General features: G+C 32.2%; 2 protein-coding genes across 3 annotated transcripts in view; one reads left to right on the plus strand and one right to left on the minus strand.

Annotated features, from left to right (window-relative positions):
* stmn4 (stathmin-like 4) overlaps window positions 1-16,162 on the minus strand; it is a 28,417-nt gene extending 12,255 nt beyond the window's left edge. Inside the window, 6 exon segments of one of the 2 annotated variants that reach the window (NM_213401.1) lie at window positions 10,638-10,735; window positions 12,217-12,408; window positions 12,485-12,690; window positions 12,805-12,900; window positions 14,757-14,812; window positions 16,070-16,104. In NM_213401.1, the coding sequence (NP_998566.1) occupies window positions 10,676-10,735; window positions 12,217-12,408; window positions 12,485-12,690; window positions 12,805-12,900; window positions 14,757-14,769 (567 nt within the window). In that variant the 5' untranslated portion in view covers window positions 14,770-14,812; window positions 16,070-16,104 and the 3' untranslated portion in view covers window positions 10,638-10,675. 2 annotated transcript variants of the gene reach the window in all.
* il17a/f3 (interleukin 17a/f3) lies at window positions 7,145-9,442 on the plus strand. Its single transcript, NM_001020790.3, is given in 3 exon segments — window positions 7,145-7,184; window positions 7,865-8,094; window positions 8,492-9,442. Coding segments are annotated over 3 exon segments (489 nt in total). The 5' UTR covers window positions 7,145-7,169; the 3' UTR covers window positions 8,736-9,442.
* Window positions 16,163-21,536: the final 5,374 nt, after the last annotated feature.

A 21,536-nucleotide genomic window follows, 5' to 3' on the forward strand; every position in this document is an offset into this window, starting at 1 on the left:
CCTAAGCTAAACAAAAATGCAACTAGAATTTAACTTGGTGTATTTCATTTCAAGTAGGCTAACACATTTTTTTCTGGATTTATTTTTACCTAACTATAACAACTTCATATATGACTACAACATACAAGATGACTAATGATCCTTATCTAGGGTCTGATAAATCTCTGCACATTTACCTAACACCAGAAAGCCGCATAACCTCAAGGCAGTTGTGCATTGGCAGTCATCTGAGCTGTTTTCTTTCATTGTGTGATGTGGCCAGAGTCTGTCTCTTCTCTTATGACTGTCACCGTCTCAGATGTAGAGCAAATATAATCATCTAAATGCAAAAGTGCAGCTTCTCGCTTCAATAAAGCTTTCAACTTATTTTGCTGCTCTTCAGCGTCTTCAAAACCGGTTGTCGAAACTTTTATGTTTTGTGTGGGAGATCGAGGAGCTTTTATAATCATTGATGTAAAACTGACAGAAAATATTCAGTCTTATTTCCCACGTAATTCTGTGTCAAGTATATTAAGACATAGCCTAGATAGTTCACCCAAAATTTTAAATTTAGGGGGAAAGTGGAGACCGTTGGAACATGGGGCAGTTGAAACAAGACTTATCAGCCATATGTGACCATTCATTCAGTATAAAACTCATTTATAGGGGGTTATGTTTAGAAAAGTATCATACTGTCTAATCTATTTTAGTGAAACATTATTCGTTCATACAATTTAAATCACTGTTTGCAATACCTAGCTTCAAATAGGAATAGCTATGAAGTGTTAAAGCTATTGTATCTCCCTATAGCATAGAAGATTTAATCAGGGTTGACAGAGGTGAGACAGTTGCATTATGCTGTTACAATTACACAATTGGTTTTAATGCTTGTCATATTAACAATGTACAACTTGAATTTTATTACAGTTTAATGTAATTTAATTTGAAAAAAAAAAAGTAGTTTACTCTCAGAAAAAAGTACATGGTGGTACAAATAAAGTTCCTTAAAGAACAGTTTTGTACCTTTGTAAAAGTTGTTCTTTATGTGGTACGGAAAACATTTCTTATAAGACTGTTCTGTATAGTACAATTGAAATGTAGGTTCACAATTGTTCTCATAAAAAGGTACATGTTGGACAACTCCTTTATTGCAACATCTATGAAAATAATTAAAACTGGAAAGACAAAGTGATTTATGAATTAAACAAGAATCACCATTTAAAAGCATATGTTTAAAGAAACTCATAAACATTCATTATTAAGTTCTATAATACAAAACAAATGGTAAAACCAAACTATAGGTATTGTAAACTAAACATTTAAGACATTTTTAATAATTGTTAGAAGCATTTTCTTATAAAGAGTTTCATTTTTGATATCTGCACCTTTTGGCGTTTTCTTTCCACTACACACGAGCTGGCAAAAGTCCTGCATAAGCAAAATGCAGACATGCAGACATTTTAGTATTGTAAAACTCAATCAAACATCTTGTTACAATACTTTTGCATAATTCTATTTCTATTTTAAAATAAGTAAATTAAATGTACTTTAAAGTGATTTCAAAGGTATTGTGTGAAAATTGGAGAAAAAAATGTTTTATTTTGTACATGGGAGAATTTACAGTGTTTCTGTAACATTTTTGTGGAAAGTGTTGTGAAATGTTTAGCAAAAACAGATCTTTTAATTTATGTTAAATTATTTTTCATTCTTTATTGTAAATGGAAAAGGTGCATTTACACAATAAGAAACATTACAAAAAATGTTGTTTAAAACTATTTGATGTTTTATGTTTACTGAAAATGAACACATTTTTGATATACAGAAGCAAAATGCCTTTAAATAGTTCTTGTAGGAACACATTTGACACTGTTAAGATACAAACTGTCTTGTCACTGTAGTGGTACCTTCATGGATCAGATCTGTACCTTTGATGAAGGTACACTATTGTATCTGCAGGTTTTAAACACTAAAGGTACATTTTGGTTTCCCATGGTACAAATAATGTCCTTAATGGTACAAACTGCAATGGCACAAGTTTGTTTGTTTGCCTTAAGGTACAATTTTCCCCATGAAAAGATACTGCCCCGTGACAAGGGTTTTCTTTTGTTACAACATTGTACCAGAGTTTAGTAAATATTCAGTCTAGATTTTTAGTAAAATATTGTTTGTTCAGATTTTTTGTTGGTCTAATAACTCATAACTCTAATAACTCAACCAAAACATGGTTGTTGCTTGTTCTTTTAGTATTTTGTATTTTTATGGCCAATGTATTTCATTTAACATTTTAACCTATTCACATTTAGTCTGTTTAAAATAAATAAATAAATAGATAAATAAATAAACAAATACATAATAAATAAATAGATAAATAAATAAATAAATAAATAAATAAATAAATAAATAAATAAATAAATTTCCAACATGTTGTTTTAGATTTTTTTTTCTTATTACATTTTAATGAATTTGCAACTTTGTTCGAGTTTAAATCCTGAATATATGTACACATATTATAGCAATGTGGGGTGGGGGATGTCTGATAGATGTCGGTTTATTATATTAAAATTTTGGGTTTCCACAAAAAATTGTCCAAAAAAAAAAAAAAAAAACACAAGAAACTAAAGAAAATGCAAAAAGTTTTGTGACTGTCCCCACTCTCGCCTCTTATTTACTTTCCCTCAAGTTGTTCCAGGCCTTTATGAGTTTCATTACAATGTTGAGCATTGTTGACTTCCATAGTATTGGTTTTTCCTACTATGAATGATGTCAATGGTTACAGGTTTTTAGCTTGCTTTGTGTGAAACAGAATAAAATAACTCAAACAGAGCAAGGGTGGGTAAATGACAGATTAAAAAATTTGGGGTGAACTAACCCTTTTATAGGCATAGTCTTCCATAGAGCACCTCAGAAAGATGTCATATTTAAATTGAATCTTGTCTTTCTGCATTTGCTTTTGTGCTCTGCTACCGTAACAGAGCATTGTTGTTTTAATCATCATGTGATGTCATTTCTTGTAATGACTTTACCATCTGCTTGTGGCCGTGTTTATTTTTTGCTGTTTCAAGAACTCAGTCAGCACTTCTGTGACCTCAATACCTACTGAAATAAAGGGGGAGAACGAGCATTGTGCAGTGTTACAAGTTTGTACCTGCGGCAAACTGAACTCTGAATTGCCAATGTTGAGTTTCATTAATTGTTGGCTGATGAAATATTTAACACCAAGTAATTCTTAAAACATTAATGGTAACACTTTACAATAAGATTGTATAATGTCAGTAATGCACTTACTAACATGAACGAGCAATACATCTAATAATGTTTTGTGATGATGCAAAGAGCAATACATTTATCACAGGACCGTAGCCAGCCGGGTGAAATGGGTGCTTCTTATTTCTCAGAAGACAGTTATTCTCCACACTTTTCTATTTAATTAGGAGATTTAAATACTGAATTTAGGTTTAGACATTTTAAGCACTATTTTTGCTGGATTCGCGTGTCGGAGGGTCATCATAACCACACTTTTTGATGTACCAAATATATTTCCTAAACATTTAGAATAAAGAAATATGACAAATATATATATTTTTTTTAAATACAAAAATAAATACATCTTATATTATTAGAAAATGAGTTTTAAATTAAAGGCTGTAGCCCTATTGTAATTTAAAGCAGAGCTTCACACTTTTGTAGCCTCTATTGTAAAAATAAAAGCACATTTGAAAATTCATGAATAACAACAATAGCCAAAATAGTATTCAAATTAATTTTAATATTGGGTGCTTCACACTTTTTTAATGGTCATTTTTTTCCAAGAATAAGGTCCAAGTTTTAGAAAAAAGTTGCTTGACAAATGTTCTCTCTATTAAAAACAATACAGTAGCGAAAGATGACCACTTATGTCAGATGTTTTCTTGCACAGCTGGATGTTGGACTCCTGGATTCCGCTTCGTCTTAAAACCTTTTTTGATAGGTTATTTTTACGATGGAATAGCAGTCGAAATAGGATAAATGAGCTCATGTATGGGACAAATTCTGGACTTTTGTCAGTGAGGGATGGGTCTTCCGAACCACCTGAACCCCTCTGGCTACAGGCCTGTATTACAATATTTGTTCATGTTACTTTACATTAGTTATTGAAAACACAGTTGTTTATTGTTTAACCACGATGGATTATCCAATGTTAACAAGCATGAAATTGCATTTTAATAAGGCGTTAGCAAATATTAAACTATAATTAATAAATGCTCTGCAAGTTTTTTCATACCTGATTCATGTTAGTAAATACATTAGCTGATAAAAACCTTATTGTAAAGTGCGAAAACATTTATTAATGATGAATACCACTACATGTATTTAATTTTGGGGTTGTCGTCGTCTTGTAAAATCAACCAGTTACATCTATCAAACACATATAAATACACATTGAAAAAAACTGAGATAACCTTGTAATTCCGAGGTGATGAGTTATTAAAAATTCGACAAATATTCGAAAAATATTGATGTTTTCATTTATATTTATTTCTTTTTTAACAAAGTCAAACTAAATTGGATGTTGCATTAATAACAAGGTGTCTGCAGTTAGCACTAATTCTGATGCAGGTCTTTTTAAGACCATTAGGAATAAAATTTAGGACCTATCACACCATCTTAAAAAAAAATAATAAAAAAAAATAAAATAAAAATAAAATAAAAATAAATAAATAAATAAATAAATAAATAAAAAAATCAATACATTTGAATAAATTACTGAAAACAATACTATAGAGCAGTGGTCACCAAACTTGTTCCTGGAGGTCCGGTGTCCTGCAGATTTTAACTCCAACCCTAATCAAACACACCTGAACAAGCTAATCAAGGTCTTACTAGGTATACTTGAAACACCCAGGCAGGTGTGTTGAGCCAAGTTGAAGCTTAACCCTGTCGGGCACCGGACCTCCAGGAAGGAGATTAGTGACCCCAGCTATAGAGCATTTTTAGAACTTTAAATTAGAGACAGTTTATTTATAGTGAAAAGTAGGGCTGCAGGATACTAGAAAATTACACATTACAATATTTTTATTCTGCAATATGTATTGTGATATGAATAAAACTTCACTAGATGAGTTGAATAAACGTCTGTAAAAAATCTATAATTTTAGATTGATTGGGAAGATTCTGTAGGGGAGTCCATAAAATATAATTTGAGTAGTCTTGTATAATAAACATAATATTTATATTATTAAGCACAATATTTCTATAATAAAACATCTGCAAGCATAGATACATTAAATAAAGAAAAATATGCTAATTAAATATACAGAGTTTTATTGTTTTCCAAACAGTCCAAATGTATTCAGGTGTACAGTAGTTGAATTATCAAATGTAAAATAATCCTGCATATAATCTTCGTTTATATACAGTTTCATGAAATAATTGTTATTAATTGTTTAAAGTAACAAACAGTACATTTTCTTATGCCTGAATGCTTTTAAAACCCTCACACAGCCACAGGCCTCAAAACACACTTGCAAAAAGATCAATTATAATCCAGACTCAACATTGCTTATTCTTGCGGTGTGATTATTGCGAATGATCACACTGCGATATCGAAATATATAACGAAAATAACAAAATATTGTGCAGTCCTAACAGAAAGCTTTTTTCTTTAAAATATTAAAATGCTATCCAGACACACACACACACACACACACACACACACACACACACACACACACACACACACACGCACGCACGCACGCACGCACGCACGCACACACACACACACACACACACACACACACACACACACACACACACACACACACACACACACACACACACACACACATACACACAAACACACAAACACACATACACACACACACACACTTTTTTCCAGAAAATATTTTTAAAAATTATTTAATAATATTTCACATACTTTTAAGATTTTTGAAATTCTCTGTCACATTTTACATGCCAGAGGTTACGACATGCCATGGTAATATACGTAAAGGCATAGAAATGTTTTCCTTAATCCCCACTTAGACCTTTCAGAGTAGTTGAGTAGTTATTAGTGATAATCTGAAGAATGCTGAAAACCAGTAGCCATTGATACCATAGTAATTTTTTTACCATGGATGTCAATGGGTACCGGTTTACAACATTCTTCAAAGTATCTTCTTTTTTTACCGACCTAGCACTACTTTCATTTAACTGTGGGAACCTTTTCGCAAACATGTCCTAACTCTTCAGCTTGACCCTGTTACTTCTTATTGAGTCAACCCCCAACTCCCAGCTTACTACCTCAGCACATTGTAGACCTGTATTTTCTGCATGTAAGATTGCACTAGTGTTTTTCATTTATTTTTTTTGTTGTATGGCGCAAATCCTCTTCAGTGTATCTGCTTATTGTTAAATGTTTGTGTTGTCATTTTTGTATGTTTTTGTAATGTATTTTTTACAATGTATAAATACAACATTCTTAAAAATCTTCTTTTGTGTTTCTTTACGGAAAAAAAGAAACTCTGAAAGGTTTGGAACCATTTGAGTGTGCGTAAATAAGTACATGATATTTATTTTTTGGGTGAACTATCGTTAAAGCTCTTCATGGAACCATTAATACCAATATAGAGCCTTTATTTTTAAGAGCCTATTGCTACTTGCGCTTCAAGATCAGCTAAAGACTCGGCTTAGGCTGCTAAGTTTTTTATGTGCATGGCGATAATCAATGTGATGTGCATTTGTGGGTGACTGTCTCATATTATCAGTAAAAAGTCTTTCAGAAGCTGTGAACATATCCTGTAAAAGCAGGTGACCCATATAAAGTGCATCTCAGTGCATGAAGATGTGAATCAGACGTCTGCTCATGTGTATGTGGGTGAAACGTGTAATTGTGGGAGAGTGCAGTTAAGTGTTAAACCCATAAGGGGGTTAAGGTGAAATTTCTACCCCACCAGAACACATTAGTTTTTGCTGAGGGGGACCAAAAGCTGAAATATATAAATGCATAAGGACAGAAACCCAATGCCACTGTTTGTGAATGAGGAAAAATAATTACGAACCAATTTGCATATCGGTCTTCATTGTCAGTTGAGTGATCTCAGACAACGGTCTGTACGTGACAGTTTGTACATCAAGATCAGGAAGCTGAAGACTTTCTCATAAGCCCATACAAACAGAAGCAGGACGCAAAGCTCAGCAAACTGACGGTGGAGATGCGGCTCTCACGGGTGAGTTTCTCACAAGTTAATAAAACTGTTGATTAATTTAGTTAAATGTAATGTTTTTTGCATTCTCACGAGAGGGAAGAAGTATCAGGTGCAAAAGTTCATGCAGGTTTTTTTTTTTTTTTTGCTGAGTTCTTGAGATCTGCATCATTTATTATAAAGATTTATTTTAGCAAAAGAAAAACATGCAATGCAGTTTTATTCTTTTCTACTTGAATGTCTCCTGTTATTTGTATTGTTTATAATATATGTTGATATATGATATATTTTTACCATGCAACAATATACCAAAAAAATACTGACATGTTAAAAATACACACTTTTCTTCAGGTGTTATCCTTTTGTCAGCAACTATAACAACTTAAAATATATATGACAATTCAAAATCAATCCATTGCTCTTTTATATATTTTAATGAAGTCCAGACAGAATAGAATTTAACCAAATTTGACATTTTATTTTCACAAAAAGTTATTTTAAACAATAAAGCTGATATACTTTACTTTTATTTTGCTTTCCATGTACATAAAAGGACTTTTGTCAATTTAATTGGATGGGATTTCACTGTTGGAAGCTGTCTGAGGAAATCCTTTAAGATTGTATCATCTTAATTGCTCAAACAAATCGTTTTTGTATGTTTTTGGAGTTTAACCCTCATGAATTCTTTGTTTTGGTCTTGTCAGGTTTTCAGAGCTGTGCTGCTGCTGTTTCTGCTCATGCTTTTGTTAGATGCTGCTCTCTCTGAGAATAGGACTAAAAGAAAAAGATGTTCTGGTGTGAAGAAGTGTACTAGTGCTGGATGTAAATCAAGATGTCAAAGAAAGACAGCTTGGGTCATTCTAAACTCAGCTTGGGACAATATAATGAGTGACACTCCGTCTCCAGACAGATCTCTGTCGCCTTGGACATACACGTGAGTCTAATATTAATCTTCTTCATTTAATCTTCAAATACATGTGTGAAATGTGGAGCTCTTGTAATTATTTTTTTTAAATCTTGCAGTTAAATTTTTATCTACATTTAAGTTGTAAATAATAACAATTAAAAATACAAGAAAATACTAAAAATGTTAAATAAATGCACTGATTCAAATACTGAGTTGGTTTAATCCATTGTTTAGTCAAGAATGATCAAACACAATTTTAACCTAATGGTTGTGTTTGTTTATACAGTATTCAACCCCGTGTTTGTTAAAAACAGCCCAGCAGTTTTCAAAGTGTAAATCAAATATATTCAAGCAATTTCTGAGTGAAAACGTTTTGAAAAATGTGATTAAAGGCTGCTTTGTACATTTTTGTTTTCATTTTCAGAACTTCTGTTGATGAGTCACGAATCCCATCAACAATCTCAGAGGCAAAATGTGAAAAAAGAGGCTGTTTAACAAAAGACGGTGAGGAGGACCTGGGTCTGGAGTCCCAACCCATTTACTACCAGATCAACATCCTGAGAAGAGTGAAGAAAAAAAATTCTACATTTTACGCTCTTAAACTGGAGACGAAAAAAGTTAGTGTTGGCTGCACATGTGTTTTACCAGTTGTTTTGCCTCAGAACTAGTTTGTTTGATGTGCTTCTAAGCACATTCTGCTTTATTGTAATATTAATCTGCTTATAGTTATAGTTCTGTATACTTTAGATGAGGTTTGCATTAATTAAAGCTGTTGTACATTACTTTGTATTTATTATATCAGTTAATAAAAGAATATACAGCGCCTATAGAAATAATCACTCCATTTTTCATACAGCCTGAAAACGAATCACATTGTGTTTTTGTAGCCCTCTCCTTTCTACAACTTTATCCCAAAGGTCTTTTGAAAGCAGGGTGAAATGTGAGTAAAGGTGTAGATTTTCACAAAGTATGATGACTTTCTATAGGCACTGTGTATATGCATTATTGAAACATGGTGTTGATATTATTGTAACACCCTGAAGATCATGTAGCACTCCAGTAAAGATGTTTATTGCTGTTCAAGATTTGATTATTTCACTTCTTCATTGTGTTGTACCTCAAATTAAAACACATGTAGTTCAGTTAAATGCAAAAAAAAAAAAAGTTTTTAATCGGTAACTATCATGAATAATTGTGATTAGCATAACATTTTCCAAAGTGGTTGACTGAAAGTTTGTAATTCAAGCTAAAGTACAAGTTTAATAAAGCAGGTTGTCTACTATAGATAGCTATTTTAGCATCTTATTTAGAAAAGTTCAGCCGTTTTTATGAAAGTATCCATGTTTTATTCAAAATAAAAGTTTAATTTTATTGATATGTGAACTATTGTTACACTGAATTATATTTTAATGGTGTATATCATAGTAAAAATGTCTGATGTTCATTATTTTGTACACAAAACAAACAGAAAAACAAAGTGAAAGTTGTATTTTTCGTATTTTTTGGAATCTTTGACCCATAAATAAACTCACTGCAAAGAAAGACTTTGGATTTAGTTAAGAGAAGCATTTATTGAACTGTTAAACTAGAGAATTTAGTCATTGGGAAATTACAAACACAGAAAGCATAGACGTTTCATTTTCTTACTCGTCGATTAACATCACTTGTCACCATTGCACAAACAACGGCTCATTTTTTTTTGCTTTTGACGCTGCATGTACAACATCAAACTCCTTTATCTTTGTTTCTGATAAGTAAAATAAACAGAAAAAAGCTCAGTGTCATGCCAAAGCAAAGTGCACTATTCACATCCAAACCATTTCCCAAATCCAAACAGGATCTATTGTTTTTCCTCACAGCTTAATACATTCATTTCCGAGATGCTGCTATGTGTTTTCCTACTCATAATACAAAATACTATGGATGAAAAAGCTAAATGTGCTTCTGAGTTGTGCTTAAAGTGTCACTGTGCTCCACTTTTCATTTGTGACAGGGATATGAGCTTTCAGATTTACAAACATCTTCTCATATATTATTAATTAGATCATATTTGCATCCTCATAGCGGGGAATGTGATACTATACTAATTGCCTGATTATTGTGTAAGCATGCGTCAGATTTCATGAATCTCTGAATATTAATATCAAAAGATAGTTAAAGAAGAATGAGACAATGTCACAGTAGATGGTGCGTGTTTTAGGAGTTAGACTGCAAAGATATTGCCATTAGTAAAGGATGACTTTAAGATTTATGTTAATGCATTCATCTGAAGCATCTCTTCAATGATTCCACTTCCTGTCCTACTTTCAGGTCATTTCAAAAAGATCAGTTTGGTATAATATATATACGCATATTTACGTATATCTCCTCTGAATCAACCTTTTGTCCTGCACCAAGCGACATACAACCCTCTCAGTGCACCTTGCATTGCCATCTGGACAATACTTGTCCTGTTTTTAATAATATGAAGTAGTTCGGATGTTGTTAAACCCCACAAAAGCTTGGTGTGTTGCAAATTGTCGTTGTCAATATCCAATAAGTCCCCCTTTTTTTTGAGATGTATTGGCTACCGTTTGCTTGGTTTTCATCAGCTGAAGTGCTCGCTTCTCTACCGACAGGCCTCCTCCTTCAGCTCTTTGTTCTTCCTCACCTCCTCTGCGTGTTTGTCCTGAAGAGACGCACAAAAGGAAACTTTCCTCAGTCTGTGTACATGCATGTATTAGGGTGCCTGAGGGAAACTAAATGCAGCCGCATAAACAAAGTAGAAAAACAAACCAACCCCTTTCTAATGCAATATTCATAGCCATTTTATATTTAGACCAGGAAGGGACTTAGATGCACAAAGGCCAGGAACTCAATGAATATGCAATCATACAAAATTCTGGGAGTTTTTGTAAACTTTTTTCTTTCTATTTTTTAAAATAACTTATACATTTTTTGTTTTCATTTGAAATAGAAAATCATTATATAAACTTATTCTTTTTTAATATATATATATTAAACTATATATATATATATATATATATATATATATATATATATATATATATATATATATATATATATATATATATATATATATATATATATATATATATACATATATAGTTTAAAATGGTTAGTGTAAAAAAACAGGAAAAGATTAAATGTATTTTCTGTTTCAAACTAATTTTAAAAATATTTTTATTGTTTACATTTTTGTATTTATAGTAAAACAATAGCAAAAAATCCATGTTTTTTGTTTGAATAATTATTAATAATTTAATAAATAAAGCAAAATAAAAAGTATAATAACTATGCATTTTATTCATTTATTAATTTTCTTTTCAGCGTAGTCTCTTTATTATTCAGGGGTCGCCACAGCGGAATGAACCGCCAACATATCCAGCATATGTTTTACACAGCAGATGCCCTTCCAGCTGCAACCCATCACTGGGAAACACCCATACACACTCATACTCTATAGACAATTTAGCTTATCCAATTCACCTATAAGGCATGTCTTTGGACTTGTGGGGGAAATCGGGGCACCCGGAGGAAACCCACGCAAACACGGGGAGAACATGAAGACTTCACACAGAAATGCCAACTGAACCAGCTGAGGCTAAACCAGTGAACTTCTTGCTGTGAGGCGACAGTGCTACCCACTGCACCACCCATAATAAATATTATATTAAATAAAAATATATAAAAATATTAACTTTTACTAAAGTTTGGATCAAACAAATGCAGCCTTGGGGACTGTGATTTCCATATTATTTTCCATAATTGATTGTAATTTTTAGGCTAAATTCCATTTAAAGTTGTCAATATACATTGTAATACTGTAGCTGAATATATTCTAACAAAATACCTCATTAAGTATCGAGTTCTACTTTGAAATGTACATTGAAAATAAAGAGTTCAGATGCAAAAACATATAAGTGCAGTCTGAAAATGTCAGCCTCCTGTGTTTATGATCAGATATTTCACTATAAATAAGATAAAACTAATATTTGCCAAAAAAGTGAAATGACTGAACCTAAACAAACACAAATCATTTTACAAAACAATTTAGATAGCACTTTGCATCTGAACTCTTCAAATATAAGTAAAATGCAAACAACATGTAAACAACAATTTCTTTACACCCTGTCAGTAAGTTTGTACCTTTTCCTGTAGCCTCTCCAGCATGGCAGCAAGCAAAGCCTCGCGGTTCTCTTTGTTGGCCTCCATCCTCTGCTCCAGCTTTTCTTTAGCATTCTTAATGAAGTTGTTGTTCTCCTCAAAGGCCTTCTGAATGACCTCTCGCTCATGCTCTCTCTTCTCAGCAAGATGCTTCAACATCTCGGCCTCCTGGAACTAGAGAAAACAGTACAATTTCAGCAACAGAATCAGACCACAGACAGACACAGATAGATTGTGTTTAATATCCAACCTTCCGCCTCTCCTCGGCTGCTTCCAGTTTCTTTTGGATCTCCTCCAGCGACGGGTCTTTACGCTGGGGCATGGATGTGTTAAGCTCGGGTGCAACATCAAAGGAAGGGGGTTTCAGGATCACCTCAAAAGCCTGACCCGAGGTCCGCTTGTTCAGCTCAATGACCTCCATCTCTTTGATCACACACCAGTTGAGATCCACCGCATCTTCAAGTAGGATCAATTACAGTCAATATCCTCATTATATTTATGCTCATTACACTGTAGTGTTTGAGAGACATTTATGAAATATGAACACAGACTGAGAAATGTGTTATTTACCCTCGGCCTTGTATGTGGGGTTTTCTGCACGGTTTGAGTTGATGCAGGAGCACAGAAGTGACACTAGAGGGAGCTCCTTCACCTTGTCTCGATATGCTGTGCAGAGAAACGTCAGGTGTAGAGAATATCGGACATAAATATAAACATAATTTTTTATTACACATAAGGCTAAAAATATATCATTTTAATTATTTCATAGAGTTTATCCTACAAAAATATTTATACAAAAAATTTAAATTGATATTGAGTTAGAATGCTGTTTTTGTGACAGCTTTAATGGAACTATTTCACATTTATTTTAGTCTTGCCAATTTACTCGACTTTTTTGGATTAATGTTGAAGATTTTATGGCTCATAATATTTTAAAATCATTTTACTTATCTTATAAACATGTGATTTAGGATTATTATGTTAAGGATCGCTCTTTAAAAGATGCTGGTTTTATTATAAACTTTATTTTATTATTATGTGAACTTCACATACATAAATCCAAGTTTGCCAAAAGCAAACCTTTCTACATGGTGCTGGAAAAAGAGATTCAAATTGATATAAAATTTATGTCTAAGTCTGAACATAGAAAAGCAATTAAAACAGTTAATATATGCTCCTCCTTTAACATTTTTGCATTAAAATGTTTGTATATATGCATTTTCTGTAGTAAAAGTGCATTTAATAACTAAAATTGGAAAAATGTGTGTAATATTTGTATGTAATTTGATAATTATGTACCCTCTCCTCTGTGTGTGTGTTTTTGTATTTATTTATTTTTTCCCCTTATTTATTGTATTCTTGTTAAGAAATGTAAAGTGAATTTGTTGTATAAGAAAACTGTACATGCTGGTTTTTGTTAATAAAAAATATAAATAAATAAATAATAAAGAAAGAAAGAGAAATAAATAAATAAATAAATAAATATAAACAGAATCAAAAATCATATTCTGCTTGGAGAAAAAGATGCATTTAAAAGTAATCTGCAAAAAAGTAAGATATAAGAAATATAAGCAATTTTTAGCAAATGAACATGTGTTACCTGTAGATTATTTTTTTCTTCAGTCAAACATTAAAGAAGATTTTTAGCTATAGTCATTACATAATTCATAGCAAAAAAAAAAAAAAAAAACAAATTATTAAATACAAATTAAATAGCAAAACTCCTGACAATACATTAAAGGAATAGTTTACCCAAAAAATTAATTTCTGTCATCATTTAATCACCCTTTGGGGGACTGACAATTTTTTTTTGGTAATAATAGTTTGTGTAACACATCCTTCAGTCATTTATGTATTATTGCATCTAATTTATTAATAAAACATATTTAAGTTTTCAGTGTTTTGAGGGGGATTTAGTGTATTCTGACCTACAATATCCTCTGATTAGCTATTCTATTACAATGTGATGATGCCATTGGCCCATGAACATTTCCTGTCAAACTATTTCATAACTGTATCAAGGGGCAATTCAATAATATCTTAATGTTAAAACAGTTGCCATAACATTATTGATCGATAAGTGGACCTTTTTGGATTTTCTGAAGCCATAGCAATTAAAAATGTAAAACAGGAAATAGGTTAGCACCATTGGTATTGTTTACATCTCTCAAAATGGCCTATACAAACTATGCGTCTAATTTGACATTACTTACAGGCTATATGTAGAAACAAACACCTATTTTATTATAAAACAGTCTTGTAAACACCATGTCTATCGGTGCTCTGCAGTTTCAAACTGTTGAATACATTTTCTTCCTTGCATAGGCTGATTAGTGCGATTATGCATTCACAATGGTATGAACCATAATAGGGGTGGTCAAATGTATATTTATATAATCTATTATTTTAATCATTAACATTACATTATTATTTGAAAAACAGATAAGAGTGAGCTCTTTCTCAGTATTAAAGGGCTGTAAATAAATAGTTTGAGTATCAGGTCAGGGCTGACTATATCTTACCTGCCAAGGTCATGTTTAAGCAGAATTGTGTTAAGTTAAGAAGTCTTCACTCTGTCCTGTTCAGAGAAAAAAAAAAGAGCAAGAGATGATTAGGAAAGAGTGTGGGCTTTTAGCTAATTGACCACATTTTCAAATCAATCTGTAAATGTTTTAAAACAATTATGTGTATTAATACAGCAATTAATATACTTCTTAAAGGAAAATCTGAAATGCATCTATTGTGGTTGAGATAAGTCTGAAAGACGCTTGTTTTATTGTGGCGGGACACTTGGGGAGAGAGAGAAAGGAGCATGAATTCGGATGAGGATCAGCAGGGAGTGTCACGCACAATCTCTGTATTGTTGCCCTCCCTGAAAGCTGCCTCTTATCAGAACACAAAACAAATGCATCCTTGAAAAATTACACAAATCCTAAAACAAAAACACTGCATATGATTTTAAACACCCAGACCGATGCCCGCCCTAATGCCATCTCACAGCAGGTATAAGAGCATAATGAAAGGGCACGGCCAATGCTTTGTTTAGCTTGGGGAGAAATAAAAGCTAAAGACGATCACCTGCTGATGTCTGTCTGTCTCAACCTATAATCATGAAGAAAAACTGACACGGACCCCTGTGGAGAGACCATACTGAGAGAGAAGCATTGCCCTGCCCTGATCGCCACACAATACTTTTGTACACACACTCAATGGCATTAGGATCAGTGGTCACTTACTGTTTATTTACAGCATGTTATCTGTAAATGAAGTAGATATCGGTATAAACTTTTAATTTAATACCACCATATTCTCACAAATTGAACATAACTCCCTTAAATAAATATTACCTCATTTGGCATATATAAATAATATGAGGCTAATCATAAGTTAAATACACCCTTAAGATGCTGTTTAAGTAATAATAAGTTACAAAATCCTTCTGAAAACAATCATAAATGCTGCAGCAAATGCGTATGTGTGTGTGAAAGGTTGTTTACAACGTTGTTCTTACGTTTGAATGACATAATCTAGTAGTGCATTAGAATTATGTCATCTTTTAACACACTGATGCACATCTATACACATAGATTTATGCCGTTTTAATATTTTTATGTGCAACAAATATTTTATTGCACATAAAAGATGCTTTACATACATTATTGATGGCAGACACAGCATGTTGTAAGAACACCGAGTTCCCTGTAGATGTCTGCTGCGGTATGTTTAATCTCAAACATAAGATTTTTGCTTTTAATTATCAATGCAAGGTAAGTCAGTGAAAACATCGGAGCACATGCAGTGACCTTTATTTTAATTTTGTGATGCCCACACTTACCTTTTCTCTTTGATGAGGTGTTGTCCCGATCTCCCCCTTTCTCTCTCTCTCTCTCTCTTTTTCTCTTTCCCTGGTATCCTCTCTTCTGCTCCTCAGATACAAGAGCTCAGCAGCATCAGCAGCAGCTCCCTCCTACCGCATGACATCATCTTTCAGGGCTGTGATTGGTTGAGGTGGAGCAGAGCACGGTGGGCCAGCGTTTCTCCATCACACTGAAGGACGGGTGGTGTTAACTCTTTGAGCCTCACTGCAGGTGTCCCTGGAAAACAGAGGATGGGTGTATTCCAGCATATACTGGAGATGACAAAAACATTGACCAAAGAGTAAAGGTTTGCTATTATTACTTTACTATCATAAAGGATGGCATAATAACTAAGTTAGAAAAAGTATTAGTAATATTAATACAGCAAATAAAAAAATCAAAACCCTTTTCGGAATCAGATTGTTAAATTGTATTATATTATATTATATTATATTATATTATATTATATTATATTATATTATATTATATTATATTACATTACATTATATTATATTATATTATATTATATTATATTATATTATATTATATTATATTATATTATATTATATCATATTATATTATATTATATTATATTATATTATATTATATTATATTATATTATATTATATTATATGAACTGTGGATAAGTGATTAGGGAAAGGATTGTTATTCCATTCTGTTCTATTATTTTATATTTATTCCCCAGACTTTGGACAAATTATTTGGAAATATATGGCTATTTTATTTCTATTCTATTCTATATTCTTTTCTATTCTGTTATTGTTTAATTCTAGTTTTATATTCTATTATGTTCTTGTGTTTTCTATTCTATTACCTACATGAAAGTATGGATATTATAAAAAATACAAAAATATATAATATGAAAAAAATAAATTCTTTAAAATGTATTTAGATTACACATAGTTCTATTTTATATTTCTTTGTATTTTATTGTGCATAACTAATCAATGCAATAAACTTAGTCTGTCCTATAGGCTATGTAATGCACTACTCAGTGTTGCCAGGTCTGTATAACAACACTAGCCCAATGGGTAACTCAAACAGCCTAAAACAAGTCCAGTGATCATATCTCCCCAAAATAAAAATAAAAATAAAAATTTAATCTGTCACTCCTACACCTAATATACAGTTGAAGTCAGAATTATTAGCCCCCCTAAATTATTAGTCACCCTGTATACCCCCCCCCCCCAATTTCTGTTTAACGAAGGGATTTTTTAAACAGATTTTTAAACATAGTTTTAATAACTAATTTCTAATAACTGATTTATTTTTATTGTTGCCATGATGACAGTAAATAATGTTTTTACTAGATATTTTTCAAGACACTTCTATACAGCTTAAAGTGACATTTAAAGGCTTAAATAGGTTAATTAGGTTAACTAGGCAGGTTAGGGTAATTATTAGAAAAAATTATTGTATAATGATGATTTGTTCTGTAGACTATTGAAAAAATACAGCTCAAAGCAGCTAATAAATTTCACATTAACATGATTTTTTTAAAAATAAAAACTTCTTTTAATCTAACTAAAATAAAACAAATAAGACTTTCTTGAGAAGAAAAAATATGGTAACACTTTATTTTGAAGGTCCATTTGAGTATTAGTAGACAGTCTGCTTAATATCTGCTGATACCACTCCTCCAAAACACATTTAACTGACTATAAGAAACTTTGCAACTACGTACATGTAAACTTACACTAACCCATACCCCAACCCTAACCCCAACCTAGTCTACTTATAATCTAATGAGAATTAGTTGGCATGTAGATGCAATGTAACTTAATTCAACAAACGAACCATGAAAATAAAGTGTGAACAAAAAAATTATCAGACTTACTGTGAAAATGTTCTTGCTCTGTTAAACATAATATTTCTAAAAAGAAAAAAAAATCAAAGGTGGGCTAATAATAGTATAAATTCAATGCAGCATGTCCAACAATATTTACAGCAGAAAATTAAATAAATAAATAATAACAATTGCACAGCAACAGTTTACAAATTATGCGGTTTACACAGACTTGGCAACCCTGCCACCGCCCCTTCTTACAGTACTCCACAACATAACCTGTATGATGTCATTCAGAACTATGTCCACTTGCAGCACAACATCAGAGGAAGAGAAAACAAAATTAAAGGATATCAGGAAGCTAAAAGGTTGTTAGTTAGGGACGGATACTCAAGTATGGGCTTTGTCTCAGTACTGTGCTGCAATGCAATACAGATAGATCGTTTTGATAACAGGAAAGATCTTTGGTCAGCCACAGTTAATCATCTAATGACCTTAAGACTGCCTGGAAAGAGAGAGGGACATCATCACAGTATAGGAGATCAGATGAAATAATACAGCCTTCAGTAGCCAGTGTATTACAGTGTATCCTGGATGTGTAGACAGTTTTCAAAGGAGTGGCTTCCGGTGTCATTTGTTTTAAGCTATTTTAGCTGCTTGACATTACAAGCTGTAATTATATTTTATAAACTCACAAATTTGTAGGATGATTCGTTTTACCATTTGTGACCTGGACTGAAATGAACTGAATTGAATTTTTATTTGACAGATTTTAGACAAGCTGTACAAAAATACAGTATCCCATACATTTTGAAATAAAAACTGTCGAGGATAAAAACAAAATAAAGCCCTAGGCTTGTTTAGCTTGTGGACCACAAAACCAGTCTAAATTTAAATTTTTTTAAAGTTAAGTTTTACACAGCACATAAAAGCTGAATAAATACACTGTTCGGTATAAGACTTTAAAATAATGGTCCATTAGTTAATTTTAGTTAATGTATTTTCTAATACATTTCCTATGGTATTAATTCATTGTTGTTAACATTAGTTAATGCTATTTAAGTTAATGTTAGCTAATATAATAAAATAAAAATAAAAAGTGCATTAACTAATATAATACAGGAGTCTGGATTTTAATAACACATTAGTAAGTGTTGAACTATTAATAATAAATGCTTTACAAGATAATTCATACTTTGTTAATATTAGCAATAGCATTAACTAACATTAACCAACGCACCATTATTCTAAAGTGTTACCTGATGTATGGTTTGTTAGGATAGGTTTATATTTGACTGAGAAATTGAAACTGTAATTTGAGAGTTAAAAAAAAATCTAAATATTGAGAAAATCACCTTTAAAGTTGTCCAAATGAAGTTCTCAGCAATGCATAATACTCATCAACAATGAAGTTTTGGTATATTTATGGAAGGAAACTTACAACATGCCTTTATGGAAAACGATCTTTACTCAATATCCTGATGAATTTTGGCATAGAATGAAAAAAAAAAAATAATAATTTTGACCCATACAGTGCCTTTTTGACTTTTGTGGTCCATATCACATCAAAGACTATAAAATACACACTCTTTTTGAGTTGAGAAAAGTGTAACTGTCAATATGGTAAATAAAACCATGCCTATAGTATAGGAGCCAATCACCGATTGCTATATGGTGAAAAAAGCCTGCCTTCTAGTACAGGAGCCAATCATCGATTGCTATAGAATATAGATGATACTCTGAGGGAGGGGCTTGGACAAGATGTGAGATTCTGCAGAAGTTGTTTGATTTGGATTTTTAGAAATGAAACTAAAGACTCAGTTGTTGTTTAATTTTATTGGTGATTCCTAATATAAAGTTTAATCGTAAGCTTGGAAAGCAATTTTTGAGAAGTTGATGTTTCCCCAATCAAACAGAATGCCTGAGCATATGCCGAGAGGTGTTTCAAAGATGGCCACTGAGTGAAATGACCTGCCTTAAAGGGACTTTGGTCACATTCAGTAGTTATTCTTTCATTTTATTCGACAACTAATGCAACTGAATTCTTTTATATTCACTAATTGTGCTAAATCATTAGATAACATTAACGGCACTAAAACAGTAAAGAATTTAACACATTTCTGATAATCTATAACATATACATTTTTATTAATGACAAAAACAGTGGTCTATTTGGACCACACTGAATACCTTTTTAACATCTGCCAAGCCCCAGAGACATACTGTAAGCACCAAGACGTGACTTTGCAGTGTCCCCAGGTGCTGTCTGTGTATTGATCTTAGGGGAAGGGAATAGTTGAAGCATAATGAATAAGAATCCTAATTAAATCCCACTGAGGTGTGACAGAAATTAGACAGTTACTGGAAGCACACATTCACTAAATCTGCTTTTTTTGGTAGCAATATGCAATATTCATCCTAGAAGCTTGTAGCACACATCTCCTGATATACTCCAGCACAAAGCATGACTCACTAAGCTAGAGCTGCGAATATGTAATCTGACATCATCCTGAGCCTTCTGATGACTTCATCCACAGATATTGATTCTACTTCAACAATAAGATCGCTTCTTTAAACCTATAACAGCAGTAAACGATTCTAATAGTCGGCCAAATCTAATTTATCTGACCCACTTCAAAAGTGTAATCAGCCTTTGTTAGATCTTTGACAGCTTGGTTATTTCCTCTGGTTTTATCTTCCTTTTCGCTGCAGTATTTAGGCTGAGATTTCTAATCAGAGGAATGACAACAGTGATGTAATGACACTGGACAGCAGTGGACATCGAGAGAGAAAGAGAGAGAGAGACTGATGGGACGAGATTAAAAGGGCAGGAAATGGATTTTTTATTTCCGTGGAGATTTGTAATTAAAACGAGAGATCTTAGTGCATACTAAATGCGCCTGTTTCTTTTGATCTTTACGCAGGCATTTATGCAAAACAGTTAGTCTAGCACTGCACTGAAAACTGCCATTTTTGTCTCAAGTAGAGATAATGACTCATCCATCTGAACAGAAATCGAATCAAAATAACTGTAATTCAAATATATTTATGTGTTATAAAAAAAACACACTTGTTTTATTCATACAATGTAAAAATGCAAAAAATGTAAAAAAAAGTGAAGCCAAAATGCACCAGGTATGGCCACTCTCATTGTGTTTGACCTACGTATGATGTCATTTGAAGTCCAAGTCTTACAGTAGAGATCATGAGTTGGAGCTGCAAACTCAATTATACAGTTGAGGTCAGAATTATTATTCCCCTGTTATATTTTGTCTTTATTTCTGATTAACGGAGAGAAGATTTTTTTTTCAACACATTTCTAAACATAATAGTTTTAATAACTAATCTCTAATAACTGATTTATTTTATATTTGCCATGATGACAGTAAATCATATTTTACTAGTTTTTTTTTTTTTTTTTCAAGACACTAGTATTTTGCTTAAAGGGCAATTTAAAGGCTAAACTAAGTTTATTAGATTAGGCAGGTTTAGGTAATTGGGCAAGTGAAACAAATAAGACTTGCTCCAGAAGAAAAAATATTATCAGACATACTGTGAAATTTTCCTTGCTCTATTAAACATCATTTAGGAAATATTTAAAAAGAAAAAATTCAAAGGGGGGCTAATAATTCTGACTT

The sequence above is a fragment of the Danio rerio genome, chromosome 20 (genome assembly GCF_049306965.1).
Source record: "Danio rerio strain Tuebingen ecotype United States chromosome 20, GRCz12tu, whole genome shotgun sequence".
Taxonomy (NCBI): Eukaryota; Metazoa; Chordata; class Actinopteri; order Cypriniformes; family Danionidae; genus Danio; species Danio rerio.